This window comes from Phasianus colchicus, chromosome 30 (assembly GCF_987193195.1).
Source record: "Phasianus colchicus chromosome 30, bPhaCol1.hap1.1, whole genome shotgun sequence".
NCBI lineage: Eukaryota > Metazoa > Chordata > Aves > Galliformes > Phasianidae > Phasianus > Phasianus colchicus.
Genome location: NC_143465.1, coordinates 1,635,451 through 1,653,698, shown reverse-complemented (window position 1 = coordinate 1,653,698; position 18,248 = coordinate 1,635,451). Strand labels below are relative to the sequence as shown.

Sequence of the window (18,248 nt, the reverse complement as noted above, 5' to 3'; positions counted from 1 at the left end):
GTAGGCAGATCCAAAAAAACCTGTTTGGTGCACATTGAGGCTCAGAAATACCAACAGATTGGGAAGGCATGGAGAGCATGGCAAGAAGTGATGGGGTTGTGATGTCCTGCAGTGATGTGCTCACCCAGCGTTGGGTTGGAGCAGATTTAGTGGTTATGGTTGGATATTTGGTTTCTTTTGTATATTGGCAGTAATCTCAGAGTACTCAGAACCATGAAGTGAATAAAACCCTTGATTATTCTTCCCAAGTTCCTCACTTATTTTAAGGTTCTGCTGTTTGGGGCAGTGGATTCTACTTTTGAAGCCAGTAAGTTGGTTTTGTCGTGCAGGAGGAGAGGCGAAAGCACCCCAGTTTTAACTTAAAACCAAAGGCTTGCTAGGCAAACATCATTCTGAAAATAATAATTCTGTTGTTAGAATCATGATTACAATAAAGCTTTTGCTGCCTGACAAAATGCAGTCATCCCATAAAGGGTTTTCTCCTTTTCTTTTGCAGGATGGCGGACACGGACCTTTTTATGGAATGTGAGGAGGAGGAGCTGGAGCCATGGCAGAAGATCAGTGATGTGATTGAAGATTCTGTGGTTGAGGATTATAACTCGGTCGATAAAACTACTACGGGTAATTAACTATTTTAGTCCAGAATTATTCCAGCTCTGGGTATTAAGGGGAAGTGGCAGTGATTGGTTATGTCTATCTAGTAAGTAATCTCATTTGATAGCTACGAATCCTGTTAATAATGTAATAAATGCCCGTTTTTGAGCTCCTGTTCCAGCTCTGTGCAGAAGGAGTGAGGTCTCAGGAGGTGCAGAAACCCAGGGGAAGTTCTTCATGTTGTGTGGCCAAAGTGGTGCAGAATTGATCATTTGCATAAAAGAAGAGCAGGGTGTTGCTTCTCATTGTACACAGTGCTTCAGGAGGTATCAGCAACCAGCAGTGACTGCTTCAGATCCTCCTAGCAGTTCTGAAGTGGGTGAGGTTGACAAGGATTCAGTGGTTAATTGTGTTTCCTCTGTCTTAACTTACATATTCACAGCAGTGAGATTGAAGCTTGATCATTATTTCTTCTTTAACCCGTTATTTGGGGTAATCAGTTTCCATTCTTTTACTTCTGCCTATTTTCTGTAAATGGAAAGATGCATGGCTTTGATGTTCAGAGTTTGTGTTTAATGTGCAGGTCAGCAAACATCGTTATCTGTTGGCTGTGTCAGACGTACAGAGCAGTAATTGGGGGGTTGGAGGCTTTGTTTTCCAGAAGATAACTCTGTTTGTAAAGGAGCTCTGAGTAAAGGTGTGAGAGCAGTGCTGTCGGATTGCTGTTGCTATCAATGCCTTGAGTTGGGCTATTGCACCTATTTTATACAAATTAAAACTCAACAATTAACATTTTACAATTTAGGAATTAAAGCATGACTGTCACTAGAAAAAACATCATCTTTACTGTCCCTTTGGTTCTTCCCAAATACTTGAGCCTGGTGCATGGTGAAAAGAATACTTACCCTAGTGATGTGCATGGGTGAAGTTGACTGGCCCGTGTAATAAGTTATTTAGCCCTTTGAATTACTTTTTCTTGCTCTTTTAGTTGAGGTCAAGCAAGCATCAGCTTAATATCTAGAAGAAGAGATGGGGCCATCTTATTGTAGGCCTGGGGTTCCACGTGTCTCGTGGTCCTACAGTGATCCAGGTGTGCAGTGCCATGGAAGCATTCCTGGTAGTTGGTGTTGTTAGCATTTGGCTGCTGACTTATTGTGTTTGTGGAAGTATTTGGCACCTGGGGCTTTGGAGAGCTGGCTGCTAATTGGAGCTGATAATTGGAGGTGAGCTTAGGGAGGGTTTGCTGACTGCTGTCAGCTCCTGCTTCTGGTCTTCATACAGGGAAGGGTCTATGAGGAGCTTGCTTTGACAAAGGGTGTTTGGAGCTGGTAAGGTAGGAGGATGTTTGTAAAGAGAAAGGCAAGATAAGAATTAAAGACCATGACTGCTCATGGTCACCATGCTGCACCGAGATGTGTTTTGCACGAGTAATGTGTTCTAACTGCTGTGCTGACCAAATTCCAAGGTGAATAATTCCATTTCTTCTTGTTATGAAAGGATTCTGTGGCTTCAGTTCAGAGGCAGCTTAAACAATCTCTGTGCATAACTTAGAGCTGAGATCGAAAGTGTCTTTAAGTTCCTTTGGGATTAAGGAGCTGTATAAATCTGCTTGTCAGACTCACTTAAAAGTCACCACATCATTTTTAGTAAAATTTGATCAGACACAAGTAATGAGAACCGCATCAGTTTCAAATAGTGCATAGAGCCCCTCTTGGAAATGTCTTCAAAGCATCTGGCACTGCAAATGCACGAGGTGTCACCACGTAATGCACTGGTGATTAATATTTCATAGCTTTACTAATAGAAGTAAATGGAGACAGGTGTTTAAATCAATTACAATTAATGAAGACTTGGTGATATCAGTGTGCCAGTTAGATTATTGCTTAAAAAAAGAGGAAAAACTGTGCATGGCTACTAAAATACATAATTAGCAGATATTTTGTTTATCAGTAAAATATTTGAGTAACTCTAATAAAGTTTAAGGATCTTGTTGATGGAATCAGCTATCCACGGGATCTGCTATCCAAATGATTCCTGGATCCTGTAAAACTGGTGGAATTCGTGACAAAAACCATCCAGATTGGATTCCTGCACCTCTTAGATTCAGAAGGATTAGGCAAAATCGCAGAAATCTTAAGAATTTTTCTTTTTTCCCTTATTTTTTGTTGTTTCAAAAGAGTCACAATAAGCTCTTGGCTTAGGAAGCCAATTTGGAATTCCAGCATCTACCTTGGATCTGTAGTGAGGGAGGGTGGGAAAGGAAAACAAGTGGTGGTGTTTCCATCTTCCTTCCTCCATCCCTTGCTGTGCACTGACTGACGATGCCTGCGTGGTTTGTGATCTTTAAGGTCCCTTTCAATCCAACCATGCTGTAATTTATCACCCTACTCTGTGCTGGAGGAGTGGAATCACAGGCTATTTTCTGTTCATCTTATTGATAATTGTATTCTGGGTTGCAGTCAGAAATAGTTGGAGAAGTAACACCTTTAATCCATTAAATGGACATGGACAGGAATGCAACTGGAAATGCCTGAAGACCTCAGAGGTGTGCACTGGTTTGCTTCAGAAGAGAGGAGGGGAAGGCAATGACCTTTGCAGCCCTGAGGCAGCATTGCTTTCCAGATGCACAGAATTTGAAGCTGCAGAGCTGGGCCAGCTCTGGTTGTGTTGTTGAGACAAAATAGTCTGCATTATGGAGCCGTTTGTCTCAAGGTGAGGTTGGTGCTGTGGGTTGGGTCTGTGTTGTTCTTATCTGCTGCAGACTGGGCAGGAGGAATGTGGTGCTGATAGGCCGTGTGAAAACACACAGGGACACACAGAGCTTTGCCCTTGGTTTGGTGATAGACACTGAGATTCTGCAAGGGAAAGCAGGGAAACACACTTGGTTGTGAATTTTTGTGGAGCACTTCAGCTTAATGGTGGAATTAATCCTCTTTTTGATGGCATCCATGCAGCAGAGGACAGATCCTGTGAGTGGTGATGGGCTGATGGTTGGACTTGGAAGTCTTGGGGGTCTTTTTCAGCCTTAATGATTCTAGGATTGGGTGGGCTTGATGGGGATGAGTTGAAGGCTGGACTGATCCTAGATGTCTTCTCAATCATTAATGATACTGTGAGTATGGTGGTGATGGGTTGATGGTTGGACTTGGTGGGACCAAAACAAACACAACTCTTCAGCCTGCAATGTGGCTTTTTCTTTCCAGAGCTCCGTTGTTCACTGAGCTGCTGCCATCTCCTGTCCTGCAGGGAATCCTTGTTGGCTTTCTGCCAGTGAGGATTTGGGATGGCAAAGTGCCACGGGGACATCAGTTCCCTCTGCAGCCCATGCTGGCCCAGTAACCAGGGGTCACATCCCCCACAGCCTCACTTTGACTGCGGAGCCGTGGGCTGTGTCTGAGCTGTCCCAGCTTTGGGCAATCTGGTTTTTTTATGCTCATGGCTGTCATCTTGCATTTTGTTTTACGTTAATTAAGAAGACTTACAAGCTAGGGCTGAAAAAGGCCCATTAAATCTACCTATTCTCTCAGTGTAAGGTTTTGTTAGGCTTTGTTTTGCTTTTCCCCTCTAGGATGTAAATCACTGTGAGCCAGCCTGGAGCTCTAACATTTATTGCTTTCTTAAACCACAGCATCCTCCTTGGTAAATATCTAACTCCCAAACTGACTGACCATACGGTGACAAACACGCACCCAAATTTCTCCTGCAGTGTGTTGTATTGCTTAACAGTGCAGAGGTTCAGGTAGGATATTGGGAAATACTTTTTCTCTCCAAAAGTGGTGATGCATTGGAACAGGGAGGTGGAGTCGCCGTCCCTGTTGATATCCAAGATTGGATTGGGAGCATGGTTAGTGGACGTGGTGAGATGGGTTGGGGTCGTACTTGGGGATCTCAGAGGTCTTTTCCAACCTTAACAGTTCTCTAAGTGGGCATGGTAAGTCCATGACTGCTGGACTTGGTGATCCTAGAGGTCTTTCTCAACCTTAATGGCTCTGTATCAGACCACCAGCTCTTCTGGGTGATCAGGGCAGTGGGATGGATGGGAATGACCCCATGTCCAAAAGTCAAGAAAGAAGATTTCCTCACTGAAGGCAGAATTCTCTTTAGCTAATCTTTTTCCATCTTCCTGAATTTCATCTTCAGATTTTTTCCCTGCAGATTAGTTTTAAAATGTCTCAAATTACTGGGACATAAAAGGAAAAAAACAGTGAAAGCTAAATATATTTGAAGTGACGTTCGGCCTAATTTTTTCTTTTCTTAGTTTCCACTGTGTGCTGTTAGCTGTACCTTTTCCCACTCGAACCAGTTTGTTATGTTCTGTGTATGTGCACAGCTCACTGGTGTGTGTCTCTCTGTTGTTACAGTGTCCCAGTATCCAGAAAAGCAATGTTGTTGACAAGAAAATGAGATGGGAGCCCTGCTGCATGTCCCCCTGACAGCATGACTCCTTTTTAATAATTCCACCATCAGATAAAAATACAACTTACATTCCTGCAATTCCTTTTGCAGGAATCACGAAGTGCTTTTGATCCTGGAGATACAGAAATGATAGAAGGAAACGCTGTGCTTCCATGGACCATGCGGTGAATGCGGGGCAGTTTGAGGTTAAGTCAGGTTAGATGGGAAGCAAAGAACCTTCATCTGGTTTAATCACAGTCTGCATCCTCACTGTGTTACCAGCAGGAGCCTTGGCCTGGTGGGTGCTGCACTGCAGCCCCAGTCTCACACCTGGGTGGTTCTGAGAAGGCTTTATTGGTTGGCACTGGTGTCCTTCTCAAGGGAGGTTGTGCTGCTGTGAAGTTGGGTATCAGGGAAAGGTTGTGCCCCAGAGGGCTGTGGGATAAACCTGAGCTGCTGGAGCTCAAGAGGTATTGAAGCTTGCTTCAATCAGAAGCTTGTTCCATCAGCTCTCCTTAAAGGAGCAAAATAAACCATTCCCAGGGAGCTGCCTGGAGGATTGAATACATGAGAGGCTGGAGGAGAAAGAGAAGAATGTAACTTGTTCTTCCTCAGCTGATTTCTGCCGTGATCTCCTCGTTCCCCTGAGGTGAAGTAGTGAATCTGTGCACACCTGTGAGCTTCAGATGTTCCAGGACCTGTGGAAACCTCGTGGATCTCAGTGGAAGCAATCTAAGAGGAGCACTGATGCTCTCGGATGTGCTGCTCCACAAGATTTGTCGTTCTCATTAATGAGAGCCTGCAGAAGATTGGGCATACAGCTGCGTCCTTCCTGGCCACAATAAAAGGAATTCTGTAAAGGAACTGGAGTGTTTGTATTTACTTCTGCTGTTGTGCTGCCTGATAAAGGGCAACATTTCTGGAGAGAACAACGTGGCAGGTCCATACTCAGAGAAAGGGGTCCAAATCACCAAACTGACTTGATCAGAGCATCCTTGTCAACAACTCTCTGCTTTAAATTGACTGAAACCCAAAGCCATCTTTTGTTAAATGAGTGTAAGTCTTCCCAAATGATTCTCAGGAGCGCTGTGAAGGGATTACAAAGGCTGCCAAACCCACTGTGCATCTCTGGTTTCAATTCCCTCCTCTCCATCCCTCCTCCGAGACCTTTCCTTACAAAAACAGTGAATGCTGGAATCACATCATCCTTTTCACTTGGACCCTGGAGCTCAGATAACAGCACTGGGTTAGTGCTTGTTGTAAAGAAGCAAATGGTGCAGGATAGGCTTCTGCATGGTGTAATCTTCATGGAAATGTTTGGATCCCATACGCTGAGGAGTGCCAGTCAGGCAGCATCCAGACTGTCAGTGCAGAGCATCTTCATTTAAAAGAAGCTGTTTTGGCTGTGGGTCAGAATGTTTTGGCACAAAGCAGGTCTTTTCCTGGGTTTCCACATTTGCATAGGAAACATTCTCTTTTAACATCAGCAGTTTCAGTAATGTTGAACCATTTTGTGTCTTTGAAACAATCTGGATGTTCTTTCAGTCTCATAAGTGCTGAATAATGCTGGCAGTTCTTTGGCACAGCTGCCCAGAGCAGTGGGTGCCCCATCCTTGGTAGTGCCCAAAGCCATGGATGGGATCCTGGGCAGCCTGAGCAGGTGGGGGGCAGCCAGACCATGGCAGGGGTGGAACTGGGGGTGTGAGGAGCCTTCTGTTCCAACCATACTGTTGTTCTTTGGTTCTGTGATCTTTAGGGTCCCTTTCAGCCCAGATTGTGCTGTGATCCCATGGTTCTATGATCTTTAAGGTCCTTCATCCAACTATGCTCTGATTCTATGAAATCCACAGTGGGAAGATTCCTGTGTGGTTTCTCCCTTCCAGTTTGGAAGCCCTTCGCCATCAAGACATGGATTATGGTAGTAATGGTCTCTAAAAAATAATATATCATACACTTTTAAAACCTAGACACGTTATTATTCCTCTATAAGAATCCCTTTGATGTTCCTCACTATGGTTTGAGTTGGGTAAACATGAATACATGAAAAAGTTTTATGCCAAGAGGTAGAATGGTGCAGAGGAAGAAGGAGCTGAAGCCCTATTAAGTATTGTGCTCATTTTCCGGGTTATTCAAAATAATCATGGCCTGAATTTTTAAATCTTTTTTATTATTATTATTGTTGTTTTTAGAAAATGTGTTGTGTTTTATCTATGCAGATCTCTTGCTGTGTGTGAGCTCTGATGTTTGGGTAGTGCTTTGTGGGGCCAGGAGTTGGCCTCACTGGTCTTCCAGTTTGGGGTATTCTATGATTGTGTTGTTCTTTGGTTTTCTGGACAGGTGCTTTGGTGTCTGTAGACCATTTTGCCTCCTTTCCCTAGCATATGTCCTTCTTCATCCTCTCTTCCCTTCCTTTTCATCGCTTCCCCAGTGCTCAGTTGTCAGTGAGCACTGCCAATAAACAAGAGATCCTCCCAACTGTTTCTTTCGTGCCACATTTAGTGCCCCCAGAAGTAAATGGGCCATATTCCAGGCTTTGGATTTCCTCATTCTGTGCAAATATTGTTCTGGTTGGCAAGTGAGAGCCTGTGGAACAAATGGGATCTTGGCTGGAGGATGCGGCCAACAATAATGAGCTGCTGGCAACAGAGGGACCCAACTCTATGGATTTTCTTTAGGGTGGTCGTGGGCCACAGAGTTCCTTGGGTGAACGTGCAGACATTCTGGGACTTGTGATGAAAATGTTATGAGAATGGTATCAGAAGAAGCATGGGTTTGTTTTTCACTCTGTGATCTTGGAGGGCCCTTCAACTCAAGACATTCCATGGTTCTATGGTTGCAGCTCATCATGGAAAATAATTGTGGCAGATCTATTCATGGGAAGCTTGATGCAAACAGCTGGCAGTTCAGAGAGCTATGGGATGCTTTTTGGCTGTAGGTAATGGGGAGTGTTGGGTAGCTCTAGTGGTGGACATGTTCAGAGTTGAGTTTCAATCAGAGCATGGTGCTCAAATTAAGAGAAAAAGCACTTAAACCATTCTGAGATGTTCTTATGACACAGCCCACGTATTACGATTTCAGTGGGAGCCAGATGTTTTCACTTGTTCTGTAATTCCTGTGTTGAAGCATGTCTGGTGCTTCATGAAAATTCAGTGCTGTAGTTCTCTCCAAGTCAGAGGATGTTGGAAATGGCTTTAGGTGGTTCAGAACTCGCGTGTCCTTCTGGTTCTGGTTAATTGGCACTGAGCTGCCTGTCATTGGCAATGCTCTTCACAAACTTGCACAGCATTGCACCAGGGGCTGGAGTGAGTGGTTGAGCATAAATTTTCCCAGTATCTGCCAGCAGGTGAATTTGTGCTTAATAGTTAATGAGACTAAAAAAAATATTTTCTTTAGCTGCTGTGGTTGTGTTCAAAGGGCATGCAGGAGCCAGGATAATCAATCTCTGAGGTTGCTCGGAGCGAAGAGTTTTGATCACCTTGTTCTTAGGCAACTCAGAAAACCCTGCTCAAATGGGAGTTTTAAAGCAATAGATAGAAGAGTCTGATAGTTTCACAAGTTTACTTTTAAAGTGTGCTCTGAAAAAGTCATTCCAGTTCTGCAGAAGCTTTTTTCATTGACAAATACAACTTTTACTCTATCTCTGTTTCTCTTCCAGCCGGCAACCCTCTTGTTCAGCAAGGTGGGCAGCCCCTGATCCTCACCCAGAACCCAACCTCAGGTCTGGGCACCATGGTGACCCAGCCAGTGTTACGACCCGTGCAGATCATGCAGAATGCCAACCACGTCACGAACTCTCCAGTGACCAGCCAGCCCATCTTCATCACCACCCAGGTGGGTCCCTCACATCCCCACTCCTACGTGCAGGCTGGGAAGGAAGGTCTGATGTACTAATCCTTACAGATTTCAGCCAACAAGGACATTCAAGGTTGGGCTCTACCAGGCTCTGAGTGTCTGATGGAGCTGTGGGTGCCCTGTTCATTGCCAGAGGAGCTGGACTAAGGGTCTCTTCCAAGTCAAATGATTCTGTGATTCAACAAAGCAGAGAATTTACCTATCTCAGGAAAAAACTACTGCTGCAAGTACAGCTTTTCAAATTGTTTAAGAGCTGGGAGAAGACTTCAGTAGGTGCTTAGGGAAGGAGAGGTCAGAGTAGAGGCTGTAAATCAGTAAGAAGGTGGCCTTGCTGTTGGGTAAGGTGCTGCCTACAAACAGAATGGCCTTGATTCAGTTGATCCCATAGATGATAGTGCTGGGAGGTGCTCTTTAGATTGGTGGGGTTTTTTTTGTTTCATTTGTGGTTTTGATTATTTTTGTTTGGTTGTTTTTGTAGGGTAGAAACCTCAAATTGAATGTGCTTGGTGTGTTTTTGGTATGTTAGTGATTACTGTTTGAATGCAGGGATTTCCTGTGCGGAACGTGCGGCCTGTGCAAAACACCATGAATCAAGTGGGAATCGTTCTGAATGTACAGCAGGGTCAGACAGTCAGACCCATCACCCTCGTCCCAGGTAAGGACTGAAACACATCCAAGCCATGCTTCTGTCATCTTTCTTTACTGAGTACCAAGGACAAATATTTGAAATATGCAGCTGAAATACAAACCTTGGAGCTCTAGAGAAGGGGATTTTCCAGTTCTGTAGTTGATGAAATGTGTGTATTAATTGCTCCAATTCTGCCAGTTGTGTCCAGCTGAAAGCGGACCCTTTGGCAATAGTAATAAACCACTTGGTATTTAGGGGTCTTCCAAGTGGAAGGAATGTCTGCCTTGCAGAACTCCATAAGTTCTTCCAAAATCACAAACACAGTCTTGAGAGATGTGGTGTGTGGGGACGTGGTTTAGAGGAGATGGGTTGGGATTGGACTCGTTGGTGTTGGAGGTCTTTTCCAGCCGTTATGATTCTATGATTCTGTGATTCGTGTTCAATTTCAGGCTGTTTGGCAAACAAAGTTTAGGTGCTGAACTTGTAAACAAGTTTCACTGAAATGAGTGGGAATTTTGGGAGCTTGGCAGTGTTAGAAAGCAGATCTTACTGTGGGCAAGGGACGGAATTCATTTATTTGACCTCCCTTTATTCGTTTCTGTTTGAAGCCCCAGGTACGCAGTTTGTCAAACCAGCAGTTGGCGTTCCTCAGGTGTTCTCCCAGGTGGCCCAGGTGAGACCAGGTACGACCATGCCGGTCCGACCCACCACCAACACTTTCACTACGGTCATTCCGGCCACGCTCACCATCAGGAGCACAGTGCCGCAGTCCCAGTCACAACAGCAAAGTAAGTCCACTCCCAGCACCTCCACAACTCCTACTGCAACGCAGCCAACACCTCTGGGACAGTTAACTGTGCAGCAGCCAGGGCAGTCCAGTCAAGCTACTAACCCCAAATTAGGTAAGACTTGGAGAAGCAAGGGGACTCGTAACGCTGTCTGTAATTTGCTTTTTCAAACATACAGCTTAGAGCTGAAACGCAGAAGTTGAGTCAGAGCTCCTGGGTTCTATTTTTGCTTTGGGCACTGACTCATGCTTCATCTCCTTACCAGCCAGGAAGACGACAAGCGTTGTGTTGTAGTGCCCAGTTTGCTTTGAGAATCCCTTAGACTTCATGTTTTGTAGCATGTTCTGAGACCATCAGTTAGAAGTCCCCAAAAGTGAAAATTACTGTTTGTTAATTAGTTGTGATTTTGAAAGATAAGGAGCAGATAACAATCAGAAACTAGACACAGGGCTTTTTTTTTTTTTAATACTGAGATTTGTGAGTGATATGATTGCTCAAAAATAGTGACAGACAACTTAAAAAACTATGTATTTCTTCATGCAGCAAGTCATCACTTTAATTTTACCTTAAGTGGCCTTAATTGCATACGGCTACACGTAGAAAAGAAATACAAGTGATTTTTGTGACCATCAGTATCTCGTTTAATCCACTAGTCCTAGTTCCCACTAGGGAATGGCTCATGTCTTAGAGCACGATCTGAAAGGGAAATTTACTTGCTCAGTCTTTCCCCTTTGCTTTGCTGGACAGAATTGATGGCTGGTAGAAGATGAAAGGTAGAAGAGCAAGACACGAGACATGCTAGTGGGGGCAGGCTTCACCCAGTGCATCAGCTCTTACCAATTCTTATTAATGCTCCTCTGTTATCCTCCCTTTGGCAGTGAGCATTGCGAGCTTTGTGACTGTAAAGAAACCCGGAGTGACTGGTGAGAACAGCAACGAGGTTGCCAAGCTGGTGAACACCCTGAACACTGTTCCCTCGTTGGGGCAGAGCCCTGGCCCGATGGTGGTGTCCAACAGCAGCCCTGTGCACAGCTCCCAGAGATCCAGTGTGTCGGAGTCGTCGTCGTCATCGTCGTCGTTGAAAGGTGTGGTGATGCAACTGCTGAGATCTCATCGTTTGCATGGGCACTTGAAAAGCTTTCCCATTAATTCGTGCATCTTTGTCATCTGTACATTACTTTTTACCCAGTGGCTGTATTTCTACTATGTTTGTGGATATTGCTTGCATACATTATTTCGCATTCAGAATTATTGATGTGCATCTTGAAAACACACACACGCATAGTAGTCTGCATGAAGAGGGGAAAGAATCAAATCCTGGCTTCTGTTCCATCGCCTCCTTAAAGAGTCTCAGAGTCCTGTAGTTCTTTTAAGGCACATTTTGTGTCATCTGTACTGAGTTTCAGTGTACAGGTAGGGGTGAAGCTGATGAAGAGGTATGGGGTTTTAAACTGAAGGATGGGAACCAATGAAATGGCCAAAGAAGGAAAGAATAGTTGAGCTTTTTATTTTTAATTAGTGCAATGTTGAGATACTCCATATTAAAGATATGAGGGTGTGTTTCAGCATCCAGACTGTGGGGAGTTTGCATCCAGGACCTGAGACGTAATGATTTTCTCTTTGTTTTATGTTGTGGTGCTTTTCTCCCTCCTGTTACAGTCAATTCATCTCCAATTCCTACCTTTGATTTGCAAGATGGTGGCAGGAAGGTCTGCCCACGGTGCGATGCTCAGTTCCGAGTCACCGAAGCTTTAAGAGGACATATGTGTGTAAGTAACCACTCTGGGATGAACAGTTCTCCCTGGATCAGGGGTTGTGTGAAAGGGAAGAAAATAGCAAAGGAGAGCCTTTGTAGAACTCCACAGCATCCCTCAGGGTGTCGGGACCTCAGCTGGATGTCCTGCTGGTGCCAGGATTGTTTTTCAATCCTACTGACAGTAAGCAGAGATCTAAATGTTAAATCTGCATTAATTTTTTCCTTCAGAGTTTCCTGGAGTGCACCTGCCTCCTTTTAGTCCTGTTTAGCCTTTGCTTGTTTGCTCTTAATAACATCAGTAGTTCTTCCTGGATACTTCTGAACGTGTGGGCTTTTTTTCTCTTTTTTTTGTCTTTTAGTATTGCTGCCCTGAAATGGTTGAATTCCTCAAGAAAAGAAAATCTCTTGATTCTGAACCAAATATCCAATCTGCAAAGCCTCCATCTCCAGAAAAAACCACAGCTGTTGCTTCCCCACCCTCTTCTACTCCTATACCTGCACTGTCCCCACCTGCTAAAGCTCCAGAGCCAAGTGAAGGCGTGGTTGACTCGTCCCAAAGTAAGCTCATCATGTTGGTGGATGACTTCTACTATGGAAGAGATGGTGGCAAAGTGAGCCAGCTGCTGAACTTCCCCAAGGTTCCGACTTCGTTCCGGTGTCCACACTGCACCAAGAGGCTAAAGAACAACATACGGTAAGGGATGCAGTGTGCCACAAGAAGGCTGCAGTGTTCTGGGTGCTTCAGATCTGCAGGAGTGAAAATGAGGTGGGAGCAGCCATCTCCCAGGTGTCTCATTGTGTGGGTGTGCTTAGAGCTGAAACACAAAAGTGAGGCGATTCGTCTGTCCTCACACATTGGGTCAGGGAAAGATAGAATGGATAAGGAGAACAGAAAGCTGGAGGAGAAGAATGGAAGAGAAGAATAGTGGTTGGGGTCAGAAGTGCTCTGAAGTTCTGTACTACAACATCTCCTCTGTAACTTCTGGAGTTACAGAACAGGGGGTTGCTGGATATGGGATTTTGTGCTGGTGTTGGGAAGAGTGAGAAGGAACCACTTCAGTGCTCTTTTGGGTCAAAGTGACTTTGGTTTTTTCATTCAATCTTTTGGGCCCTTAAAAGTAATGATAAAATGGGTTAAAAAAAAAACTCCTGGTGTAGCATTCCTAGTGCTGCCAGGACTACAGGTGCAAAATGTGTGGATTTCTGCTCACACCCTTTCTGTTCATAAGATTTATGAACCACATGAAGCACCACGTGGAACTGGACCAGCAGAACGGAGAGGTGGACGTGCACACCATCTGCCAGCACTGCTACAGGCAGTTCTCCACTCCGTTTCAGCTCCAGTGCCACTTAGAGAACGTCCACAGTCCCTATGAGTCAACAAGTAAGCTGGTTTTGCTGCTGTAGTTCTGGGTTTGAGAGGGTTTTTGTCTTAGGCTAATAGCCAACCTGTTAAGATTAGTTCCTTAATAAAAACAAGGAGCAGTAATGATTTTTTTAAGGAATTTGTTCAAATGAACTTGGTATAAGGTGGTGGTGTGTTTTACCTTGTTGTCCTTGTTGTCCTCCAGCTGTTAGCTGCTTTTTCTTTTCTTTTTTCTTTTGCAGCAAAGTGCAAGATTTGTGAATGGGCATTTGAGAGCGAACCAATGTTCCTGCAACACATGAAGGACACGCACAAGCCGGGGGAAATGCCCTACGTTTGCCAGGTACTAAAAGCTATTGTGCCATGAAGAGAAGGTGTCATCTGGTGGAGATGAGGTTATGTGACACCTTTTGTTGTCAGGAGGTTTGTTCTGGATTTTGAACATAACATCTCCACCCAAGAGCCCAGCACTGTCTCTCCAAAAAGAAAGGCCCTGAAAAAATGATTTTTAGTACAGTCCAACTGTGTTGCATTGACTGTCTCTTCCTTTTTCTCATGGGTCTGGAGTTCAAAATTGTGACTCCTTTCTTTTGTGAGAGGTTTCAGTCTGTTTCTCCAAGCTACTCTGCCCACTTCAGTGCCTCACTTAAAGAAATGAGCCAGCAAGTTCTTTAGGACCTGGTTCCAAAACCCCACTGATTGTCTTTGGGGATCTGCACGGTGCCAATGGGATCTCCGTACTGCAGTGGAGGAGGTGAGCTGGATTCTGAGGTTATTTCAGCACTGTTTCTGCCCACCCCTGCAGGTGTGTCAGTACCGCTCGTCGCTGTACTCGGAGGTGGACAGCCACTTCCGAATGATCCACGAGGACACGCGGCACCTGCTCTGCCCATACTGCCTGAAGGTCTTCAAGAATGGCAACGCCTTCCAGCAGCACTTCATGAGGCACCAGGTACTGTGTCTGTCCTTGTTGTCTGTCTGCAGTTTGTAATGAGCCTGGGAGGAGGTGTTGGGTTGGGGGTTTAAATAAAAGAGGAGAGGAGAGAGAGGAAAAGAGGAGAGGAAAGGAGAAAAGAGAAGAGAGGAGAGAAAAGCTGTTTGAAAGAGGGGTTTTGGTTGAAGCTGTATTCACTCTGTAACAAATGCAATTTGCACGCTGTCATTCTGGATGTTTCACAGGGGTTGTGCTGCAGAGAAGAAGCACTGCTCCTTTAGGAGCAGCACAGATTGTTGCTACAGAGCAGAAAGAAATACGTTTTTGCTGGGCTGTGTGTGTGCTTAACCAACAGCTCTGTGTTCATTGGGGATTTAATATTTTTTTTTCTTCAGGTAATAAATAAATAATGTTGTACACATGCAAATGCAAATCATCGTGGTAGCTGAGTGTTCTGTTTCCATGTATGCTGGCAGTATTGACAACATATTTGATGCGGGTGTAGCTGGAGCATGCTTGCAGAATACAGAAGTGTGGCCTGCTTACCAAGTACCTGCATTTATTTGCCCCAGTGCCCTCCATTGGTTTCTGGAAGAGGCAAAGGCAAGGCAAGCTTGGAAGGAATGTTTCCCCCTAAGTCAAGTATTGCTTTTTTAATTAAAAAATATGCAAAAATAGTGAGATGGGGTCAATGGGAAGGAAGTGCTGTGCCAGTAGCCATTTCAGGCTCTCAAAAATTGGGACTAGCTTTGGTTATAGGAGGGAATAGTGTTACTTTTCTTCTCTTTTTTAAAAACCAAAACAACCTGCTGTGCTGTGGGTCCCGTTTCTCTGACACGGAATGTGTTTTGTTTGCATTTGCTTTAGAAGAAGAGTGTTTATCATTGCAACAAGTGCAGACTCCAATTCTTGTTTGCCAAGGATAAAATTGAACACAAGCTGCAGCATCACAAAACGTTCCGAAAGCCCAAACAGTTGGAAGGATTGAAGCCTGGAACCAAGGTAGGGAAACCCCAGTGTCAATCCTGGTTCCCTGGGAAACATCCGTAGTGTTTTTATGGGTGAGGGCAGAAGAGATGTTTGCCTCATCTGATCTGTACATCACATTTGCTGGCCCAGCTAAGGCATCTACAATTGACGGTGCCTCAACTTGTTGACTGGATGCCTTCTGTTCGGTGCAGAGGCTCAAGCCTCGTGTCCTGCTCTGGGTGGAAAAAGTTGTGTTGTAGAGCCCCTGTTTATTCTCTTAAGAACCCCAAACTACTCTAACAGGAGTCTGAACTGGGATAGCTCACTTCTGCCTTTGTGTTGTAAGAGTGCTCTGTTCTATGCAGGTGACAATCAGAGCATCCCGAGGACAGCCCCGGACGGTGCCGATCTCTTCGAACGACATGGGGCAGAGTGCTGGGCAGGACACTGCACCGCTCTCCTCTGCTGACCCTCAGCCCATCTTCCTGTACCCACCCGTCCAGAGGAGCGTCCAGAAGAGAGCCGTCAAAAAAATGTCAGATTCATTGCTCAATTTCAAATTATAAAGATTTTCAGAGCAGTGTAGTGGCTCTTGTTATGCTGCAGCGGTGGCTGGTCTGTGTCTCACTGGTTGCCAAGGAAATATTATGCCAGGAGAATCTAGCTTCCCACAAAACAGCGTTAAAACATGTTATGAAAGCTCTTCAGATGAAACTGAAATGCAGAATTCCCCATGGCAGGGGGTTGCACATGGCAAGGCTGTTAGAACTGATGATCTTTGAGGGCTTCTCCAATCTAAGCCATTCTGTGATGATTCTTTGATGATTAATTAGGTTGGCAATTTTACAGAAACAATGAGATTCCATCACCATAAGGGCTTTCTGCCCACCCTGTGCCATTCCACTTTGTCTTCATTTATTTTCATTTATTAACCACTCCGTTACGATGTGGGAGGCATTGAGCCTGGCACTGAGGTACCCTGAAAAGCTTTGGTGCAGGATGAGACCAGTTTAACTTCAGGAAGCTGCCGTGTGTCCTTAAATGCGTGTCCTGATGGCGGTTGTAGCTGCAGATGCCTTTCCCCACTGATGGCCACATTCCTCTCTTTTCAGGAGCGTCCTGGGCAGGCAGACCTGCCTGGAGTGCAGCTTTGAGATCCCCGACTTCCCAAACCACTTCCCCACCTACGTCCACTGCTCGCTGTGCCGCTACAGCACGTGCTGCTCCCGAGCCTACGCCAACCACATGATCAAGTAGGTGTGATGGCACAGAAACCCCTCCTGGCTGAATGTCGTGGCATCCCGCAAAAGGGGTTCCACGAAATTCCAATCCAGTGCCTGGTCTGTAAGGTGTGCATTTGCTGTCTGCACAGATGTGGGCTTTGGGATAAGATGGGAAAACTGAGTGTGAAAGCTGAAGGATTCATTCCCCACGCAGTGCTGTAGCTAACAGCATGCGTACTGCAAGCTCATTGTTCTGTGCTTCTAGGATTTCTTGCTAAAGTCTCATATTCACATTAAAAATACAATTAAAAAGTAAATGAAAAGAAGTTATGCCATGGTTTTAGAAGCCTGTACAGGAGCTTTGTTAGACCGCAGACCAGGATTTTTGTTTCTTTAAATACAAGATAAAATAGGATGATTGAAACCAGGGTTGGATCTGTCTTTGTAAACATGCCAGATTTCATATGGCTCTATAACCCTTCAGATATCTGGAATAATTCTGACATTTCATTAACCCTTTTGTCATACAGCAACCACGTTCCCCGGAAGAGTCCCAAATACTTGGCTTTGTTCAAGAACTACACTGCCTGGTAAGGGAAGACTTGTCATCTCACTTTAATCACCCGGGGATCCGGTGTGCATTCATTTCCTGATCTGTTGTGTTCTTTACTTTCACATCTGCTTCTTAAGAAGCACTGCTTAATATTTGCAATGCAGCAACATAGATCAAATGAAGGCAACCACTGCTGCCTTCCAGAGGGAGGTCAGTGCCTTAGGGAGGGGGCACTGCAGCACTCAAGGGTGACGTTTTTTCCCTGGTATGGGCATCCACCTCTTCTAATATCTAACGCTGATACAAAGCTCGCTTTCTTCCTGTTGTACAGTGGTGTGAAGCTGTGCTGCTCTTCCTGCCTCTTTGCGTCGTCGGAGGGTGATGTGATGGCCAAGCATTTGGTCTTCAACCCATCGCACGAGTTCAGCAACATTATTTTCCGAGGTAGGAGTTTGGAAAAGGAGCAGAAAAATTGAAATAATTAATGAAAGACATAATCCATGAGTTCCTGGAGCCCAACTCGAACACAGCCCTTTGGCCAAGCACTCACTGACTGCTGAGCATCAGTAAAATGCAGCTTGGGGACCTTCTGTAGTTGCTGAATTGTCACAATTGTTATGGAGATGAGAGCTAAGCCTCCAGTGAGGCTGTCAGCCTGAGCTCAGCTGTACATCTTAGATCTCAGGAGATATTCCCAGGAAGGAACAATGCAGAGGGCTTCAGCGAGCTGCTCTGTTCCTCTGAGACATCATTGTACCTTTGTGACACCAAGAGGCCTGGAGCAGCTGCTGATGTTGGGCTTTGAATAGGGCCCAGAGCTGCTGTTCCAACCATTTGTTGCCATTAGTGCAATTTGCAAAACAGAAGGTCATTGCCTACAGCGATCTGGCTGAGGTTGAGCTTTCCTAACCAAACTCCTGGTGTTATTCCTGATGGATTTGGGTTTTGGTGGGGTTTTGGTGCTGCTACTGGGTAGTTCTCATTGGTTTGGATGTGGGTGCAAGACCTCCTGGGGAAGGGAGGGGGTTGAATGAGCATCTTGCAGCAGAGGGGATGCCTGAGCCTTATCTCTGTAAGAGTACTCTGTGTTTGCACTGACTTCTTGCTTGTTTGCAAAGCCACAACTGCCTTTGTCTTTTTCTGCAGGGCCTACTTGGATATCACATTCCAGGTAAACTCTTTGCGTACTC

The 18,248-nt window shown here is 45.1% G+C and overlaps 1 protein-coding gene across 6 annotated transcripts in view; it reads left to right on the top strand.

Annotated features, from left to right (window-relative positions):
• The window catches only part of POGZ (pogo transposable element derived with ZNF domain), a 28,077-nt gene that overhangs the window by 6,992 nt on the left and 2,837 nt on the right, over nt 1-18,248 (top strand). For 4 of the 6 annotated variants that reach the window (XM_031608114.2, XM_090127182.1, XM_031608115.2 and 1 more), the window contains exons 2-17: nt 497-621; nt 8,645-8,820; nt 9,388-9,496; nt 10,078-10,371; nt 11,136-11,342; nt 11,917-12,026; nt 12,373-12,707; nt 13,243-13,397; nt 13,622-13,722; nt 14,185-14,331; nt 15,181-15,315; nt 15,648-15,817; nt 16,395-16,535; nt 17,036-17,095; nt 17,390-17,502; nt 18,205-18,229. In XM_031608114.2, coding sequence (XP_031463974.2) covers nt 498-621; nt 8,645-8,820; nt 9,388-9,496; nt 10,078-10,371; nt 11,136-11,342; nt 11,917-12,026; nt 12,373-12,707; nt 13,243-13,397; nt 13,622-13,722; nt 14,185-14,331; nt 15,181-15,315; nt 15,648-15,817; nt 16,395-16,535; nt 17,036-17,095; nt 17,390-17,502; nt 18,205-18,229 — 2,402 coding nt within the window. In that variant the 5' untranslated portion in view covers nt 497. The remainder of the gene's footprint in view (nt 1-496; nt 622-8,644; nt 8,821-9,387; nt 9,497-10,077; nt 10,372-11,135; nt 11,343-11,916; nt 12,027-12,372; nt 12,708-13,242; nt 13,398-13,621; nt 13,723-14,184; nt 14,332-15,180; nt 15,316-15,647; nt 15,818-16,394; nt 16,536-17,035; nt 17,096-17,389; nt 17,503-18,204; nt 18,230-18,248) is intronic. The other 2 variants (XM_031608116.2, XM_031608117.2) reach the window with 2 other exon arrangements.